The following is a 20,486-nucleotide window of genomic DNA, read 5'->3' as shown; positions in this document are numbered from 1 at the left end:
TCAGCACCTGACCGATCATTTCTGACTTCTATATCTTTTCTACTCTATCTGTGTGTATATATATATACAGGTGCTGGTCATATAATTAGAATATCATCAAAAAGTTGATTTATTTCACTAATTCCATTCAAAAAGTGAAACTTGTATATTATATTCATTCATTACACACAGACTGATATATTTCAAATGTTTATTTCTTTTAATTTGATGATTATAACTGACAACTAATGAAAATCCCAAATTCAGTATCTCAGAAAATTAGAATATTACTTAAGACCAATACAAAGAAAGGATTTTTAGAAATCTTGGCCAACTGAAAAGTATGAACATGAAAAGTATGAGCATGTACAGCACTCAATACTTAGTTGGGGCTCCTTTTGCCTGAATTACTGCAGCAATGCGGCGTGGCATGGAGTCGATCAGTCTGTGGCACTGCTCAGGTGTTATGAGAGCCCAGGTTGCTCTGATAGTGGCCTTCAGCTCTTCTGCATTGTTGGGTCTGGCATATCGCATCTTCCTCTTCACAATACCCCATAGATTTTCTATGGGGTTAAGGTCAGGCGAGTTTGCTGGCCAATTAAGAACAGGGATACCATGGTCCTTAAACCAGGTACTGGTAGCTTTGGCACTGTGTGCAGGTGCCAAGTCCTGTTGGAAAATGAAATCTGCATCTCCATAAAGTTGGTCAGCAGCAGGAAGCATGAAGTGCTCTAAAACTTCCTGGTATACGGCTGCGTTGACCTTGGACCTCAGAAAACACAGTGGACCAACACCAGCAGATGACATGGCACCCCAAACCATCACTGACTGTGGAAACTTTACACTGGACCTCAAGCAACGTGGATTCTGTGCCTCTCCTCTCTTCCTCCAGACTCTGGGACCCTGATTTCCAAAGGAAATGCAAAATTTACTTTCATCAGAGAACATAACTTTGGACCACTCAGCAGCAGTCCAGTCCTTTTTGTCTTTAGCCCAGGCGAGACACTTCTGATAGAAAGTTTTTTCATCAAATAAAATTAGCAGGCCTACCTCAATCCAAAGCTTGGAGTTTTTATTTAATAAAGTAACATGTTTACGTGTTGTGGTGACAGTCTGGAGCCTGTTGACAATTAGACCCGAGGCAGAAAACACCCTTTCAGATGACACGGATGTTCTGGGAATGAAGAGATAACGCCTCGGGAAGCGCGTCACATTTGCTTTCCACCAGCCAGTCTTAGCTAAACATATATAAATCCGATCTGCTATACCACCCAAAATACAAACATTATTTTTTACTTATTCATATTTCACATTCGTATTTTTACGTCACGTCTAAAAGGCAGAGAAACCACCGGTCGCGCCGTTTTCTTCTCCAAAGCGCACGGGCAGCCGATGCTGAGCATCCATGAGATAAGTTTATGTAAAGGATAAATTGATGGCTAGCACCGAAATTCCCTTGCAGTAGCTCCGCTATTAGCTTTGCTGAGCCGTACACATGCCGGGAAGACAGAGAACATCACAGCTCATTGTGAGCGCGATTGTCCCGTGTCTACATTTAAAACAAAGAACTTGAGCAAGGCTGCCAGTGGCACTCCGTTTGGAGGAGTAAAGCCCTGACAAATGTGGCCTCAACAATCACATGAATTACACGTGTCCAGTTTCGTCAAGTGACTTGCGTGATCGGATTTTAATCTGTCTCGAAAACATTTCGGAGGGCATTTACACATAGTCGCATGCTCCGTGAGTTAATGCTTAGCATGTTATTTCTTTCACCATACAGAAAACTAAAAACAAGTACGATTTAATAGTCATTTAAAAACGTATTATTAAATTATTTTTATTATTAAAAAAATATTAATATTATTAAACTTAAAATAAACATAAATTTTTTAATCGTTTAACTGATAGTTTTTTACCGGTCAAAATTTTAACGATCAGTTAACGTTTAAACGGTCAATATGAGCATCCCTAATCGTGATGGCTGTTAGCCATTGGCGATGGATGATGTCATCGTCTATCGGCCCAACCCTAATTCGAATAATCGAATATTCTGGTCCAGCCCTACAGGTTACAGTGTTGTTTACTCAAAAGTCCATTTTTACTCATTGGTGCTTAGCATGTATTTATAGTAAGTAATTTCGAGGGTCACAGGTTTTTGAAGATCATTAGCATAATAATATGCGCCCATGATTATTTACAGTCTCAAGACAAGGTTTTTATTGTAGTAGGTGTTGTTGGAGAGCCCTTTATAGCTCGTGAATAACAAACCAACCCCCTGGCCCCTTCACATCTGACGCTTTAGCAATACACCAGGGAAAGTCTTGCAAGCCTATGTGTGATAAGTAGATTGATAGCTTGTGGGAAACTTTAAGCCTTTGAATATCAAACACAATTATAGAATATTACATAACAGAAGATCATAACTTTCCCGAGGGATGTTGTTCTTGCACTAATGTGTTCAACCTTTTTTTTTTTACAAAACTCACTTACATGAGGAAGAGGAATATGTAATAAATCTGTTGCTGAAACTGTGTGCATATGTATGCATTGTGCATATTATATAAATTATATATTTTTGGTGAGGATATATTGGTGAATCCAGGCGGACATTTCTGTGGTTTATTAGGGTAACTAAGCATTTAAAGATGGGGTTACACAAGCATTTTCTGCCAATCTCATATTAATCTTGAGTACCTATACAGTAGTATTGCATATGTCGTATCTTCGAAGAGCATTTAGTTTGATCACATTTATAAAAGATAGATACAGCTGTACGATTATTTCCGGAAAAACACGAGCAGCTGGAAGCAGGCAGACGGGACGGAACTAGAGCACGAGCACACAATAACATCACATCATCGCATAATCCCTGTGTTTTTTTATATTATGCACGTACGTGCCGATTGCCAACAAAACACAGACATATGACTTAGTTTCACTTACCGCGTGCAGTTCATGTTCGGCATCTTTTAGCACTGGGACCGTGCCATCTACCTGTTTTAAACAATCTCCAAATCCAGCATTATATCCACCGTTTATATAACATCCATCACTGAAATGCCGTGAACAAACAAACTACTGACTTCTCTCACTATCGAGTAACGAGCTGCAGCTGCAGGCCCACAGTGCAGCCGATCTTGATGGTAGGCGTGGGCGGGCTATTTCTTTCGCCTTGCCGAGCTTTTCCGGGAGAATTGCCCAATAAAAGGAATAGGATCCCTGTTACGAAACAGGGATCCAGATAGGGCTGCAGCTATCGATTCTTTTGGTAATCGAGTATTCTACTGATTTTTTCATCGATCGGGTATTCGGATAATAAGTACTTTTTCTTTATTAAAAAGCAATACCAAATATACAAGAGAAAATAAGACAGGTCTCTTAAAATGAGTAAAACAACTAATTTGTTGGCTTTTTAGAACAATTAAAGTTTTAATTGCTGAAATTGCATACATTAATATCTGTGAAAACTAAACCCATTTAGTACATTCCATTGCCATATTACATTCAAAATGCAATATAATACAAATATATAAATAAGAAACATGAATAAAAATGGAAAGAATAATTTCAAAGGTAAACAACTAACTTCAGCTTATGCATGATGCATTTAGTTTATCTAAATTAGTTTATTTTTTTACTATTTTGGCAGGTTGTCGAAAGACGCTTATTTTTTAGTATGTGTTTCTTCACTCAAACAATAACATGTTTGTGAAATAAACTCTCAGCGCAACTCTGGAGGTGAAGTTCATGTCCTCATTCAGCGCAGACAAATTTATGAGCATCACGCGTGTAGTAGGGCTGTGTATTGGCAAGTGCCTCCCGATACGATACATATCACGATAGATGGGTCACGATACAATATATTGCTATGTATTTTGATACGATATGATACACATTTGCGATTTATTGCAATACTTTAAATAGAGAATGTAAAAAGTAGAGCTAGAAATACAACATGCTGTCCACCACCTGGGGTTTTCTGTAAGGATAAGTGTAAAAACATCCCTTACCTCTGCAGAGTGGCCATGATGTGCGATGCATGGACCTTTAGATCAGAGGTTTGGGTTCTCAAACTGTGGGTTGCGCCCCTCAAGTGGGTAGCACAGGGGAATAAGGTGGCTCACGCAAGTCACTTGGCTGTTGTGGTGCATTACACAGGGCTTGACATTAAGCATTGTCATGTGGTTGTCCTTCGGACAAGTAAATTTGACATTCACTTGTCCGAGTACAAAGATTACTTGTCCAAAGATAAAAAATGATATTTCATTTGAATTATAATATAATATAATCAATATAATTGTTTTGGATTTAGATTGGTCAAGTTTGCTTCTAAGCATTTTAACTAGTGTCCACTTTGGCCGCCTGAATTTGGTTAAAGGCCTACTCTCCGTGACTGCTATAAAACAAAGGCAAGCAGTAATTATTATTAGTGTTAAGGCTGTAAATTAACTTTTTTTGCACATAGCACTGGTGCTAGAGAGGTTTAAAGTTTGGTAGCACAGGCAGAAATGTGCAAGTGCAGTTCATCATGAAAAGGGCAGGTAACTGACAAAAGACATTAATGTTACATACAGATGGATACATTAGGGCCATATCATTTTTATATGACCTAAATTTGTTTTAATATTTCTAAGGTCTGTGTTTTTCCTTTTTTAACTGTACAATAGTGGTATATTTGTCCAAATAAATTACTGTAGGTTACTATAGTATTTACTATAGCAAACTGCAGTAAAATTCCTACTATATTGTTTTTGAACTTTACTATAGTATACAGTGTTTATCAATTTACTACAAGGGCACTACATTTTTCAATAGTACACTACAGTATTTCTTGTTTGAGTGTTCAATTTAACGGGACTTTTATTTTGATGGGTCTTTGGGAAGACGCTTGTTTGCAGATAGCTTCACTCAAACACTAAAACGCTCGTAAAATAAACTCTCAGAGCAACTCTGGAGATGAAGTTCGTGTGTTCATATCCTCATACAGTGCAGACGCAGATAAATACTCGACCATCACTCGTGTTGTATGTTAAACTGTGCACATAATTCACTCAAGACACCCAGAACAGCCAGATGACATTTAAATAACAGGATGAGGCTTAAAGCTAGTCCCAGACTAAAATTAATGTTTGACCTGTCTTAACTAAATATAATCTCGCCCTGAAATATTTAAAAATATATCAGTGCAATTATTTTGTCTCAAGATGCAGACCAGTAATGTATTCTCCTAAGGCATTTTTATAAAAGCGACATAAATACCTTAATTCAACTAAAACATAGTCCTGGCTTAAGCTAAGCCGTGTCTGTGAAACCGGGCCTATGAGTTGTAACACATAATGTTTGCCATGAGTGTATCATTATTCTTATCTTACGTGTCTGTGTAAAATAGTTGATTTCTTTCACTAACAAACTATTAAGGAACGGGTCTCTTGGTTTCCCATGCAGCATTTGCATGGAAATGTTCCAGATATTCCATGAATGTACTTAGTCATACAGTCACACTGGACATCAGTTATGTTCTTCCTGCTCAGTCTCAATCCATTGATCCACTCGGTGGAACATTTAGCAAGCAGATTAGCTCACATCTTTAGCTAGCAGCATATCTCATTTTACCTTATTTGGCCTTTTGGACCTTCGTGTGTTTTGACCATGGACAATCCTGGATGTAAAGGATATTTTACACTGAATGTTATTTTAGACTGGTCATGGTTAGGTTACATTCTGACCCATTTAACTGTAAGTATGAATGGCCTTTAATTATTCTCTCCCTGTGTACCTCAGGTGCCCACATTCTGCTGCTGAGGAGAGAGCACCACGATGAAGAGACAGTAGGCACCCACCATAGTATGGCCGCGTCCCGTTCTTCGCGCGTCACAAGATCATCAGTGGGGATAAATGGATTGGATGAGAATTTTTGTGGTCGAACCCTCAGGAATCGCAGCATCGCCCAGCCGGAAGAGAGCTCTCCGCCTCCTGCGCCCAGAGCCCGCTCGCCCAAGAAGAAACAGGACTGTCAGCAGCAACAGCAGTCCGGAGCGCAGGTCGGAAAGGTAGCCGAAAGCAAAGCGGAAAGTGAGCCCCTGCCCATCTATGGAAAACGGGGCTTGCCAAGTTCTGAGAAAGACGAGTCGGGGAAATCGGACAACTGCGAACGGTCGAGGGCTGGGGGTGGGCCGGAAGGCTCCCCCGCCCTGAAGAGGGCCAAACGGTGCCCTCGCTCAGGTGAATCGCACGGAGTTGAGGAAGAAGCTCCTCTCAAACCGGACAGCCCTGATCCTGCTGCATCGAAGGAAAATGACGAGGAACCCAAATCGAACGCGCCCTCGATCCCTCCGCCTGGCTTCGACAAAGAGGAGCAGAAAGACGACGGCCCAGCAGAGGATGTTGTTCCTCCACTGCAGGTCAGTAAGAACGTCAAGGCTACGAATGGCCTTGCTGAACTCCACAAAGAGAACTCTGAAGTTGCAGCCTTACCTGCGGAGCCCTGTACCTCCTCTGCCACGCTCAACAACAGTCCGTCACTGTTAAATGGCAGCCAGGCTTTTCCCTCATCCCCCGACCCTACTGTGCCTTGTAGATCCCCTCATCCCAAGCAAGCCAATGAGTCCGACAGCCCTCAGATTGACTGTGAACGGAATAGCACGCCAGAAGAAGCTGCCGAGGCTGTGCTGTCCCGGGAACCCGAGATGGAGGTGGACGTCGTGGGGGACGCCAGCCAGGCCCAGGATGAGAGCACCAATGGCAGCTTTCAGGCCGAGTCACAGGACCCTTTTGACGACTGCTCGAATATCTCAGGAGAAACGGTGGTGATGAATTCCTCCCAGCCGCCTGCGGAGCCCCCCTCCTTCATGGAGCCTCAAGAACACAGATACACCCTGAGGACTTCACCACGCCGCGCTGCCTGTGGTAGTGGGCTCAAAGCCAGCTCCCCCAAACCCAGTTCCCCACACATAGACAATGGTTTGCTGGAGGAGGCCACAATGGTTCCTCTTTCCTCAGAGGACGTCAGCCATAAAGTTTCTTCCCATGATGCACTGGGATTTTCTAGCGAGGCAGACAAAGAACTGTCAGAGAAAGCAGGGGTCAGTGGAGAAGTGGGCGTTTCAGATAGTACAGCGGCCAGATCCACCAAAGAGCTGTTGGCCAGTCAGGCTGAGGAGGATGAGGAGGAAGAGGAGGATCCAGATGTCTACTATTTTGAGTCTGATCACTTGGCGCTCAAACACAACAAAGAGTATGTTCAGGTTTTTGGTGTTCTGTATCAAGTGGTGGCGCATATTTGCTCAAATCGCAGTTTTTGCTGATGCAAGTGTAAATGTAATCATAAATGTAAAAAGTTAAATCCTAATCACCTGGCCCTTGTCGCTTACGTTTTCTGTAAAAATCCTTTTTGAAATGGCCTGTTTAGATTTCCATTTCTCAATTTTCATTGATTCTGGAACAAACAAAGATGAGTTTTATAGAAGTACTAACATCCTGCAGTGCTTAATTGATGTGTTTTGATGTGTCAAAATACAGCTGTTCTAGTTTTGTTTTGTCTGCGCAGCTCGTTTTTCATCTTATGTCTGTTAGAGTCAAAGTTTGTACTTCTGATTTAATTCTGCATACATGTTTAGTTTCTCTAGCGTAATAGTCAACAGTGCTAACATGAAGCAAGTAACAGCTGCTGTAATCTCCAGGACGGTGGTGGGTAATAAGTGAGGGGAAAGCCTGCTGCTGGAGGACAGGTTGTCCTGGGTGGTGCTCATTCAGCGTGTGCCCATCTCACAGTGTGAGTGCTCGGCTCATCTCCCCGCAAGCCCAGCGGGGATCAGGAGCGGCCAACTGTATTGGCTTGTGGGTCAATAGGAACAAAGAGAGAATTCAGTCGTGTTGGTTTGTGATATGAATTATAAATCTTTTGAGGTTAGATCAAATTGTTTTTATTTTAATGTAGGGCAGTTGTGATTGCTATGGTCTTGCGATTTGGTTTCAAGGGTCTTCTGGGTTGTTTGCATTATGAACCCACCCCAGAGTTTCTGATGTTTTGGATTTCTGAATATGGTTTTTGGATCACATAGAATATTAATGGCAGGCTACTAAACCGTCTGCTTTGAGGTCATACATATTTATAGCACACATACAGCAAAAACGTATGTATGTTGGTGATCTTTAAGTATAAGCGATAATAATAAAGATGCTTGCACTATTAAGAAAAAAGGCACCATGCAATAACTTTTCTGCTCACATTGTTTACCGAGCCCAAAATAACTCTGGTGGTATTGATTGAATTGGATCTCTGCCTGAAACCCATATCGCTGCATCTTTGTTTAATATGTTTTTCTATCAGTTCTCAGTGATCTAGTCTGCCTTTCAGATGCTTGACCCATAGGTGGCAGTGCACTGCCAGCCATATGTCAGTTTTGGGCTCCTTGCCATCGTTGGCTACTTTCCCCAACCTGCAGTGTTGCATGCCTATCTTCATTGTGCATCTGAAAGGAGAGGCAGTTAACAGCTGCTCTGCGGTCTAAGTTATTAGACAGCAAAGAAATTGAAGCAAAACTAGTCAGTTGCCCTGGAGTAAGGCAGATCAAATGAACCAAGTCCTCTAAATGAATTCTTGTTGAGATTGAATACTTGCCGTCATCAATTGATTTTCATTCATGGCACGTTAGGCTAGATTGAGTTGACAAGGTCTGCTGAGCTTCTGAATAAGATTAGCAGTAAGCAGTAGGCAGAATCTCTTGCTTAGAAGAGCATCTTTGTTGAATTCGCTTCTTTTTTTCTTGCCCTGCCCCCTTTTTTAGTTCCTATTTGTGGATCCTATTTTCCTGAGGGTGTGCAGGGAAAAGGTCAAAGCTCTTTATTGCTGAGGCAATGGCATATCTGTGTAAGCAAGAAGATGAATCTCGAAAAGCACTTTTAAATGTTAGCTGGTTTAATTTTGAATGCAGCGTTAGCAGCATTTGTAAAGCTAAGCGATTTACACACAATTACACACGTTATTAGAAGGAAAAACATTCAACATGTTTTTAGTTTTATTTCAGTACATGTTTTAGAGTAATTTAGAATCAATTTGTAAACCTGCTACTTGCAAGTTTTTACATCATAAAAATGGTTATACATTTATAATATGAATTAAATTAAATTATATGAATCAAAGATATTAAAATTAATAAGATGCGCCACTGCCGTTACAATGAATGGCAAGGAATGCAGCGCTCAAAATGGTTGATGTTCATGTCATGGTTTATTATTGATCAGAAATATGCTATTTCATTTAATTTTTGTCTGAAATGTTTGCCTCTTCCCATTCAAGTAGATAATAGGACTGTGAACTTGCTATGACGTAAATAGCTGCCCAGAGGCGTTGCAAACAAGGCCGCCGAGTGGCACGACTTCCGTAAATGGACTTTGTTTAGATATAAGACATATTTATTAAATGAAATTGCACTCATCTGGTTCTATTAACATTTAATGTGACTTGAGATTGTCTCTTAACATTTTTTTTCAAGATCCTATTCATGAATAGTTTGTAAGAATATTAGATTATTTTGAATTGATATGAGAATTTGAGAATTGGTTTTGTATAATGTGCATGAAGCTCTGAGCCATTGCCAACCCACCTACTAGCCAGCTAGAAATATTTACATGGGTACCCCTTTCTGTTTTTAGCAAAGTTGTTATACAAATGTTTAACACGGATTGTATAATTGAGTGAATTGAATGAACGAGGATTGATGTTTAATGGCTAGATGCATAGGAAGTGTTACGTGTTCATAATGTACAAAGCATCACTGCATCTCTCCTACACATTAGTTATCAGAGGTTGCTCCAGACCATAAGCGTCTTGGAGGCCCAGCGAACTCAAGCCATCATGGACCTGGAAACTCTGGCACGGCATCAGAAGGAGGCCCTGGCTGACCCAATCACCTTTGTGGACCAGCTACAGAAACAGGTACAACAGCTGTACACTTGCTGATGTCACCACTGCTATAAGATATGCATGTTAATAAATCATGTGCTGAGCTTGGCAGTTACAGTACTTATAGTGCTTCCAGGTAAAATCTTTTGCTTAAACAACAAGATTTGCATACCATACAATTAGGGCTGCAACAACTAATCGATAAAATCAATAATAATCGATAATGAAATTCATTGTCAACGAATTTCATTATCGATTAGTTGGTCTGTGACGTCACTTGCGAGCTGCGCAGTTACAAATCAAGTGCGTCTTCTTCCCTTTTAAAATTACCGTTTTAGATGTGTCTCTCCGTGCAGCATGAGCTGCGCAGTTTTAAATGTCAGATGTGGTTCTCCGTGGATGCGTCTCTTCGTGCTGCACGAGGTGCGCAGTTTTAAAGTCAGACGTGTCTCTCCGTGCGGCACAAGTTGCGCAGTTTTAAAGTCACACGTGTCTCTCTGTGCAGCGCGAGGTGCGCAGTTTTAAAGTCCGACGTGTTCTGCATGCATCTCTTCAAGCTGCGCAGTTGTAAAGTTTAAAGGGGAGAGGTGTTTTAAATGACAAAATTAAAGATTATATTAGTAAAACCCAATTTGTGGCGTTTGCACTTTGCAAAGTACATAATAGGCTAAATACCCTGATTTGGTGGTTTATTTAGTTCAGAGGTGGGTAACGAAGTACATTTACTTGAGTACTGTACTTAAGTACACTTTTTGAGTATTTGTACTGAAGTATTACTTTTTACTGTACTTCACTACATTTGAATGACAAATATCTCACTTTTCATGGCACAAAAAATGATTTCCTTGGCCGACCCTCCCCTTGCTCCCACGTTTGGGAGAGACTATTGTCAGTTGCTTCTAATATGACACACCTGAATCAACTCACCAGGTGTGTTAATTATGGAGACATTCACAACATTTTGGGAGAAGGCTAATGAGTTCAGTTGTGAATACTTTTCCCATATCTGATTTACTTATTATAAGCAAAAGATGTAATTACATGTTATCCGATTAATCGTATAAAAGAATCGTCCAACTAATCGACTATCAAAATTATCGTTCGTTGCAGCCCTACATACAATATTCAATATCACCTGTTCTGGTCACAGGTGGAGCTGGGACTGCCCCGTCCGCAGAGAGTGGTCCAGCTCCCAGACGTTGCATGGGACCAGTACACCTCAGGCTGCGGGGATTTTGAAAGGGAGTTCTGCGACAAGAAGCGCAAAACACGGCGATTGAAGTTAATCTTCGATAAAGGTCTGTATCATTTGATGTAACAGCTGATTAGATTTTTAGAGGGATAAGTAAGTCTGAAGTTAAAATGTTTGTCGTCTTTTTGTAGTGGGCCTGCCTGCTCGACCAAAAAGTCCTGTGGATTCCAAGAAGGAAGGTGATTCTTCATCCATATACTCATCCTCTCTACCGTCAAGTGATGGTCCGGAACACAGCATGTCCAGTATCAGAAGTCAGGTAAACCGTCCCATCATCCCACAGCTTTGCTGGACCAAGATGTATTAACAATGAGCGTATTTTGCTGCCATCATTTACAGCCGCATTGACGTTTGATTCTGTTGGTTTTCTAGAGAAGCATGAGCTTCTCATTATACTGTGCTCATTTTCTCCTGTGACCTACAATTTCTGCGTATGTCATCATGCTTCACTGAATCTGATATGGTTTACGAGCAAGACGAGGTTTGTTTCTTGTTATGTGTCGTGGAGCTGTAGGATGTGCAATTGAATATGCGTTGAATATGCTGTAACATTTTGACAGAATATGCACCGAGCATGCTGTTAATAAAAACTATAACTGCACCTGATTGCACTCTGTATCTAAATGTATTTTATGCTCTGCTCAAAAGAGGTGCTAGTGTTTCCCACATAAACTAGGTTTCTGCCTGCAGGTTCATACGCCAGTCACAGGTCAAGTCTCTTACTGTACAGTATGTTCACTATACATGGGTTTAAGTGTTAAGCACGTATATAAGAAAAGACTGTTTATACAAAATGTACGAAGGGACAGTCTTTCTATTTTTATGTTGTGTGTTACCTTGAGGAAAAAGCATTTCCAGTGGTTCTTCAGTCAAGTTCAATTTTGGTGTTTCTGATGCTGGGTCTATAGAGACAGCTGTTGTACAGTACAGAGTATTATATTCTGTCTGTGTTATGATGTCATGTCATATCCACAGTGTGCATTGCGTTCTTACTCTTGAGAGGAGCCACAGCCATGTCTGCTATTCTTGTGGGGTAGTTGACATGACATGTCACAACAGGGCTCTAGACTAACATTTGAGCGAGGTGGCACCAACCCTTAATTTGGTAGCACCAGAGTCATGGGGTGAGGTAAGAAAAAAGAATCGCTGAAACTTCATTCAAATGTGTTTAATATAGGGGTGACCCCGAATAGTCGAAGATTTGATGCGTCGATAGGAGGAGCCTGATTCGACTACCAGTCTCACAGTCAAATCTTTGTAGCGGTGTTATGCAATGGGGATCATGCCATTTTTGGTTATATGGGCAGTGGCATTTCAGACGGGCACGCACTGCGCCGCCAAAAATATTATTTATGATGTAAAGAAATGGGACATTTTTAGGGTTGGGTACCGAAACCCCCGGCGCACATGAGTGCGAGGTCTAGCTATGACCCAGCGCAGGATCACGTCTCTCCACGTCTTCTGTGCTGTGAGACCGGTATAGAAGAGAAGCAGCATGTTCCACACGCACCCGCACTGCATGATACAAAAAATATTAATGAAGTTATATAACCAAAATCACCGCATATAGCAAGCACGGCGCAGAGTTTCGTAACTTGTCATTCTCTGCACTGAAAGCAAGCGTGCGCGTCAGGAGGACGGAGAAAGAGTATGCAGGTAAAAAGGTGAAAGGGACTTTTTGACTGTTTAAATGGTAAGATTCTTTATTGCATTTCTCCGTTACATGCGGTAAATAAAGTAACTTTATTGGTAGTTCATTGATAATGAACACACTGTATTCCCGTTTGTAAAAAAAAATATTATTATCGAGTAGTTTTGAAAATAGTTTTGAGGCGAGATCTGGTCTAGTAAGTGGCGCACAGCATTGTAACGGTATGTTTAAGGAAAATGTCCATAAATTTTACTATTTGTGGCTTGTGTTTTGATGTTCCCCTGCATTTCAGACATTTTGCCTAAACACAATTATTTTGCACATTGTGACTTGAGTCTGGCTTATTTCATTTTTTATTATTATTATAAAGGTATATTCTGTTCTAAACAAATTCTGTCAATTAATTGTAAATAATTGTTTTTTTGGTGCATCAACCATTTGGTCGTCCTATAGGTTGACTAAACAGCAGTTTTGAACTATTGTTTAGTTAGCACACATACAGTTTTTAGGACGCATGGGTATTTTACTTTTAAACATTTATGTCACTCTGCTGGACCATTTTACAGAATCGGTAAAAATCTAAAAATGATAAAAAGAAACTCTTTGTTACGTTCACACCAAACGCGAATCAAGAAATCAGTAAATTGCATACAAAGTCAACGCAAAGACACGAATAGACGCGATCTCGCGACGGGGTAACGCGAATGTGCATCAATCGTGTCTTCCGCGCAAGGTGAAAATGTTCAATTTGAGCGAGAAATTTGTGCGAAGATAACGAACTAATGCTGCGTGTAATAAGAGCGAGGAATGTAATGCTTTGTAATTATAGTTTCTCCTGTACATATACATTTTCTTAGTTTAAAAGTTAGATCAGGGCACCAACAATGCCAATGTTGTGGGTTTGATGGGAGTAAAAGTTATACTAACCTTTTCCGACTCATGGTTTGTGTGCGCAGATGATCAGAGGGAGACTGTGCAACCAGAACAAACCTGACACCTTTAACCAGCTGTGGACTGTTGAAGAGCAGGTATAAACCAACATCATCTCACAGCCTTAAACATATGCAGTAGTGTCCAAAAGTGATGTCCAACTTTGGAAAATTGACATTCACTCTTTATTTAAATACATTATCAAAGTTTTTGGATGTGTGTTCTGTAGTTGTGTGTGGAGCTGAACATATACTACACATGGAACTGTTACTTTTTTTTTTTTACAAATTCTTCATGTGTAGGTCTTGTGCGATAAGGTTTGGCTATTTGCTTAAAACGTTTTTGTTGTGAAATGTGTAGAAAAGATTGGAACAGCTGCTTTTAAAGTTCCCACCGGAGGAGGTCGAGTCTAAACGCTGGCAGAAGATTGCAGATGAACTTGGCAACAGAACTGCCAAACAGGTATATTCTCAGACGCTTCCTCGGATCTTCTCCCTTCCTTGATGAACATCTCTTAATACAATTAATAATGAACACAATTAAACTGAGGTTATAATTCATTAAAATTAATTTAATTAAGACCCCAGTTTAATTTAGATTTTTCATTTAAAGACGTGTTTTCCTTGACTACGTTTTCTTGCCATTGCTTTTACATGCTAATGAATTCAACTGAAGCTTTTTGAGTTTTTCTAAACACCTTTGGAACCTCTTTCTTTTCAGGTTGCCAGCAGGGTACAGAAATACTTCATTAAACTGACAAAAGCTGGTATTCCAGTACCAGGGAGAACGCCCAATGTGTGCATGTACAGCAAAAAGGTAAACATACTGTACATTCCTAGGGCCTGATCAGACAGAACGCGTCTTTTGCTGTTAGATGCGCCTCTTTTGAATTGTTTTCAGTTGGCAGGGAGCGATTTGTGCACCTCGCGTTCTTGCCGCCTGCTGTGCCTTGTGTTTTTGGCGGAGCGCTCTGAGCGCCTGAAGTTGAACATAAACTCAACTCTGAGCAGAAAAGCGCTTGACGTCATGCTCCTTTTCCCCATTGTCCAATTGAATGAAAGGAGAGGCGGGCCTTCCGATATGGTGACGGAACTTTACAGTTGCTTGAAACGTCCGTAGACTGCAATGATGAAGGAGAAACTTGTGTTGGCTGACGCGGGTTAACCGAGCAAGGTCAGCGCAAGCGCCCTCTGCTTGTACCTTTTTAAAGTTTCTGATAATATGATAGTTAACAGCAACTAGAGTCCTCGTGCTATAATCCTTGACTGACAGGACAGTTGTTTCGATAGTTACCTAGCAACATAAAAAAAACGCTGTGCGCTGTTCTTTTCAAAAAGACGACCAAAAGAGCAACGCAGCGTGCCTCGCGTTTTCTAACAGAAAAGGCGCGTTCTGTGTGATCACCTGCTTGGATGTTAGTATGTTGTATTCCTCTTGACTCTTACATTATGGGTGCTATAAAGTTTTGCATTTGATATTTACTTGAGATATATTGTGTGTGTGTGTTATCTTAGGCCTCCAGTAAGCGACAGCACCATCTCAATAAACATTTGTACAGGCCATCAACGTTTCTCACCTCGTACGAGCCGCCCGTCTACATGGATGATGAGGATGAACGTTCATACTACTACAACAGCCTACAGGATAACGGTGCAGATGATTCTGTAAGTCCTGATGAACATGTCAATTCCAGATGTATTTGACGAGAATAAATAGATGAATGGCAAATTTTCACTGCGTTTTAAAACCATTTAGTTTCATCGTAGTAGCTCCTTTCCCTTCCCCATCGGCAAACATTTGATGGTCGTGCTCAAACAGGAAATCCATTAGTCAGCAAACCGGCATTTCCACTGTTGAGATTTGTTTGATCATTTGATAATGACGATCTGCCTTTTGAAAGATTAGAGATGACTTGATTGGAGTTTCTCTTTTTTTCTGAAAGGGCTGTGTGTTTTGTGACTGAACTGGCTCAGTGTAGGGTTGACATTTTCTCTCTCTTCCTCTGATATATGTGACCTTTACAAGACTTTGGGTCAGTGAACCCTGCTGAGAACATAGCCAGGCATCAGTGAACCTTTAATGCAGTACAAAACTTCTGTCCTCATAAAGCCCAATCTAGCCATATTCTAGCTTATCTTTAGTGCACATGGCACACATTTTGCAATTGTAGTGCACGTGTGTTGACTGTCTTTGTGTGTCATCTGTGAAGATGGAGTGTTCTTTGAAAGACTTGGCCCAATTCTGTTTTCTACCCCTTCGCCTACATTGCCCCTTGCCCCTTGAAACAAAGTGGCAAGGGAAATGACTAATTACCACTACTACACTGGTATACGTCATCATACGTCGTTGCTAGCTCCTAATGTTACGTAAGAGGACATGCGCCGATGCACCGGGTATATGACATAAAAATATATTTTCTAATATCGTGCAATCAGTGCTGTCCGCTAGCAAACTTAAGCGAATTTTTTGTAAACGTTAAAAGAACATCACCGTAAATACAAACACAAGATTGAATGTAACATACATAAAATGAAAAATTGTCATAAAAATCCTTTTTAATGGCAAAAATTACTTAAATTTATGGGTCTGCTTGCTCGAGTGAGCAGCCATGTTGGAAATTTCTCCTAGCCCTTCGTTTGAAGTGAGGTCCCGAAAAATCTTCGTTTGAAGGGCTATCTGGCCCTTCCCCTTAGCCCTAGTCCCCTACCCCTCCAACCAAAAGAGAATTGAGACAAAAATGTACTGTGCATATTAATTTTGTATTTATAAATACAAACACATACACATGAATACATATTTAGGAAATATTTACATTTATTTATATTTTCAAATAATTGAAATTATATATTAAAAAAAATATTTTTCTTAACTATATGCATGTATGTGTATGTATGTGTCAATAAATACAAAATTATTATGTACAGTACACAGATATACTATATTATGTTAACACAAACTTTTATTCTGGATGTGATTCATCACGATTAATCGTTTGACAGCCTTAGTTATTTTATTATAATATGCCAAATTATGATCATATATTTTGTGCAGTTGTACAATTATATACATTACCTTATAGCTGGTGTAAATATTGCATATTGGTGCATACAGTATAGAGCAGGGCTGTTCAGTTAGATTGTCATGGGGCCCAGTTCATGAAAGCATCCCAAATGAGGGGCCAGAGAGATAGGGCTTGCAAGATGAGGGATAACGCAACAACAACAAGAAGAATTCCATTTAATTTTTTCCCCAATTATTTCATTTTGCTGAGTGTTTTGCCACCCTCGGGGGTGCGCTCTGGGGTGCTCACTTGGTGTTCATGTGGTAAAGTGACAACGCGTCCATACCCTCTATTGAAACAAATTAATAGTTTGCCATTTTTTTATGGCTGTCAAACGATTAATCGCATACAGAATAAAAGCTTGTGTTTATGTCTGTTTACTGTACATATTAATTTTGTATGTAACACATACGCAAACATGTATACATATTTGGGAAATATTTACATGTATTTTTAATATTTACCAATAATTTAAATTATATAAATGTTTATTAATTTTTATATTTAATATATTTCTTAATGTATGCATGTATGTGTGTGTTTTTATAAATACGAAATGAATATGCACAGTACACAGACATATATTATGTAAACACACTTTTATTCTGGATGTGATTTATCGCAATTAATTGTTTGACAGCCCTAGCATTTTTTAACATTTAACTGCAGCTTTTATTTATATAGGGAGTTTGAATTAGAAGTGAGATTTTCTCATTACTGTATTCCTGAACAACCTGCAATACTTTAAAATGCTGAAAGTTTATTTTGCTGTGAATAAGCGTTGTTGCTGCAGATAAAGATAAAATTGTATTAGTGATGGCTGAAAAGAAGTAAATCTGTTTTGGTGAAGAGCGCTGTATAGTGTTGACTCTGCTGTGATATCTCAGGATGAGGACGGGGTTCCTGTGGAGCTGAGACATCTGCCAGAGTACAAGGAGCTTCTGGAACTGAAGAAACTGAAGAAACAGAAACTACAAGAGATCCAGGCTGAGAGCGCTCTCACACAACACATCGGCTATAAGGTACACACACTTAGACCTGCATGTGCACAGAACCATTGACCTGTGATGCTTTTAAATACGGTTTGTTTTCGGAGTGTTCACGGAGTGTGGAACCTTTACGTTTTTAGATTTTGGTGTTGTGTAAGGTGTCTTGGTGAAGGCCAGGCCTTTTTTTGTTTTGTTTCGTTAATGTTTACATGTCATTCTCACTCAGTGTGACATGTGTGGCATGGAGCCCATCCAGGGTGTGCGGTGGCACTGCCAGGACTGCCTGCAGGACAACGCTGTGGACTTCTGCAGTACCTGCTCAGACTGGTGAGTCCGCACCTCTTCAGCTTTATTACATTATTAACAGTTGGGGCAGGATTTTTTAGGACCTCACAATTAATTCATATAAATTCAAACACTTCCGTTAATCAGGGATTTGATTTTTCCGTATAAATACGGATTTCCATATTTTGAGCTCGCTGGGATCACCCGCGTAAATTGCAAAAATTCGATTTATTTTAATTCGTGACGGGATTGGGCGGTGGGGGTTTGGGGATATGCGCGTAGTCATCATACAGCCGGCCAACAGGATCCTTTCTACGCTCTCTACATCATGTACATGCTTGTTGTAAATGCAGAGCGACCGCTTCATTCAGAAGCGAGTTATCTTTATATATCCGGAGAGTCTGCGAAAATAGACGCCAAACACAGCTGTTTTGGTACTCAAACGCCACATTTGTATCAAGTGACCCAATTCCGATTTCTCCTCCAATGTGGCACAGATCGGATATGACCCATGACCGTGTAAGCAGGAAAAAAGCGCAGGGATTCCGATATTTACAGATCGGTTTCAGGCCTCAATCGTATGTGGAAATACATCTGATATGAATCAGATACGTGCAATTTCGTCGAGTTGTACATCATTAATTCCTTTCAAACAGAGCGATGATCCCGGAAAATTGTCATACAATTGCCAGGAAACAAGAGTTAAGCAAGTTTGTCAATTATTCGAAAACTAAAAAAAACTATTGGTAGGCTCTATTTAGCAAAATCATGCATGAATGCATGTACGTCCTAATCTTCAAACTGAATCTCAAGACGAGAGAATAGCGTTGTCTGCTTAAATGCAGTTTGAAAGTTTGAAATTAATCAAAATTAAAATTCATCACAATATCAAAAATTATCAACACAAAAATACAAATTGCTTTAATTTGCTTTCCTGTAGCTCAGTGGTTAGAGCATGGCGTTAGCAGCGCCAAGGTCATGGGTACGATCCCAGGGATTGCATACTCGGATACAAATGTGTAGTATAATGCAATGTAAGTCGCTTTTAAAGCATCTGCCAAATGCATAAAAATGTCAAATGTAATAAGCTCGATCCCTCAATAACCTTTAAAACAATTAACTGTTCCACGCAATGGAGAAGCGTGAGTTTCTCTGCAGACACCTGCTTTACTTTTAACAGGCTTCACTTGAACATAAACATTATGATCATACACCAACCTAAGTGTCTATGTATTGTCTTTTATTAAGCGGTTTTTCGTTCGGTCTGCATGAGCTTGTTCAAAAAATCTAAATGATAAAAAACTTTCTCGGTCTTTAAAAAAACTTTAACGATTAAGTCATTTTTGAGCTCACATTTTTTTGTACGTCATATAAATGAAAAATGCATTTCTGTAATATCCTGTGCCTTTTATATTGCAGTTGCAAAAATACCAGCTCATTTTTACTTTAAGACTCCACTGCATTCCGTTATAATTTGTATTGAGGCTCTGTAAAAATGCACTGAAGGCGCCATGCCTGAACAATTTGCTTTTATTTTCATTTGACAGTTCATATTTATCTTCGTAAACTGGCTGAGCTTAATCCTTCTCTCATAACCTTTCATTCTTTTTGTTCTTATTGTCATTGCTCTGCATTTACCAATAAATATATCAGTAAAAGGTATTCAAGTAAAATAAAAAACAACAATAGGTCACACTTTATTTTAAGGTCCAATTATCGGTATTAATAAACCATTTTAACTATGACCTTTGCCTCAGTAAACTCTTAATTTGTTGCTTATTAATAGTTAGTAAGGTAGTTGTTAAGTTTAGGTATTAGGTAGGATTAGGGAAGTAGAATATGGTCATGTTGAATATGTGCTTTATAAATACATTCACGATATAAAAAATCTGCACATGACATTACATTACATTACATTACACATTACATTATACATTATCACGTGTCTTTATGTGTGAAGGCGCACTGGGGGACACATCCTGGGACACATTATGCATTCATTTTCCGAGATGTATGTATGATTCTGTATGAAAAGGCAATTAAATAAGCGGCGGTGGGTAAGTTACTCTCAAAAAGTAATTAATTACTAGTTACTAATTACATATTCAATAGTGTAATTAGATTACTGTACAAATTACTCTCTCCAAAAAGTATTTATTTACTTATTACTAATTACTTTCTATATCCTGTATCAACCTTGATTAGTTAAGTGATTCAAGGATTGACATGAAACGGCTCTTTTAATTCATTTAAATAAATAATATTAAACTACATAAAGTTCTCTTATTAACTGACCAAAGTATTACAAATGTGAGAATAATACATTAAAGCACAGATTTTAAAGTTAGACTTTGAATTTTGATGTCAATTCCACTATTGCACATACATATATTACACAAAGTATTTAGTTTAATTACATCAAAAGTAACTGTAAT

General features: G+C 39.5%; 1 protein-coding gene across 2 annotated transcripts in view; it reads left to right on the top strand.

The window, feature by feature from the left end:
- The window catches only part of zzz3 (zinc finger, ZZ-type containing 3), a 31,037-nt gene that overhangs the window by 6,394 nt on the left and 4,157 nt on the right, over window positions 1–20,486 (top strand). For both annotated transcript variants that reach the window (XM_057334748.1, XM_057334749.1), the window contains exons 2-11: window positions 5,761–7,213; window positions 9,778–9,916; window positions 11,034–11,181; window positions 11,267–11,394; window positions 13,743–13,814; window positions 14,077–14,178; window positions 14,437–14,532; window positions 15,231–15,380; window positions 17,665–17,799; window positions 17,993–18,093. In XM_057334748.1, the coding sequence (XP_057190731.1) occupies window positions 5,826–7,213; window positions 9,778–9,916; window positions 11,034–11,181; window positions 11,267–11,394; window positions 13,743–13,814; window positions 14,077–14,178; window positions 14,437–14,532; window positions 15,231–15,380; window positions 17,665–17,799; window positions 17,993–18,093 (2,459 nt within the window). In that variant the 5' untranslated portion in view covers window positions 5,761–5,825. The remainder of the gene's footprint in view (window positions 1–5,760; window positions 7,214–9,777; window positions 9,917–11,033; window positions 11,182–11,266; window positions 11,395–13,742; window positions 13,815–14,076; window positions 14,179–14,436; window positions 14,533–15,230; window positions 15,381–17,664; window positions 17,800–17,992; window positions 18,094–20,486) is intronic.

Source organism: Triplophysa rosa, linkage group LG5, assembly GCF_024868665.1.
Source record: "Triplophysa rosa linkage group LG5, Trosa_1v2, whole genome shotgun sequence".
In the NCBI taxonomy this organism is placed as follows: Eukaryota; Metazoa; Chordata; class Actinopteri; order Cypriniformes; family Nemacheilidae; genus Triplophysa; species Triplophysa rosa.
Note: the sequence above shows the minus strand (reverse complement) of the source record. Positions and strands in the feature narration are given on the sequence as shown.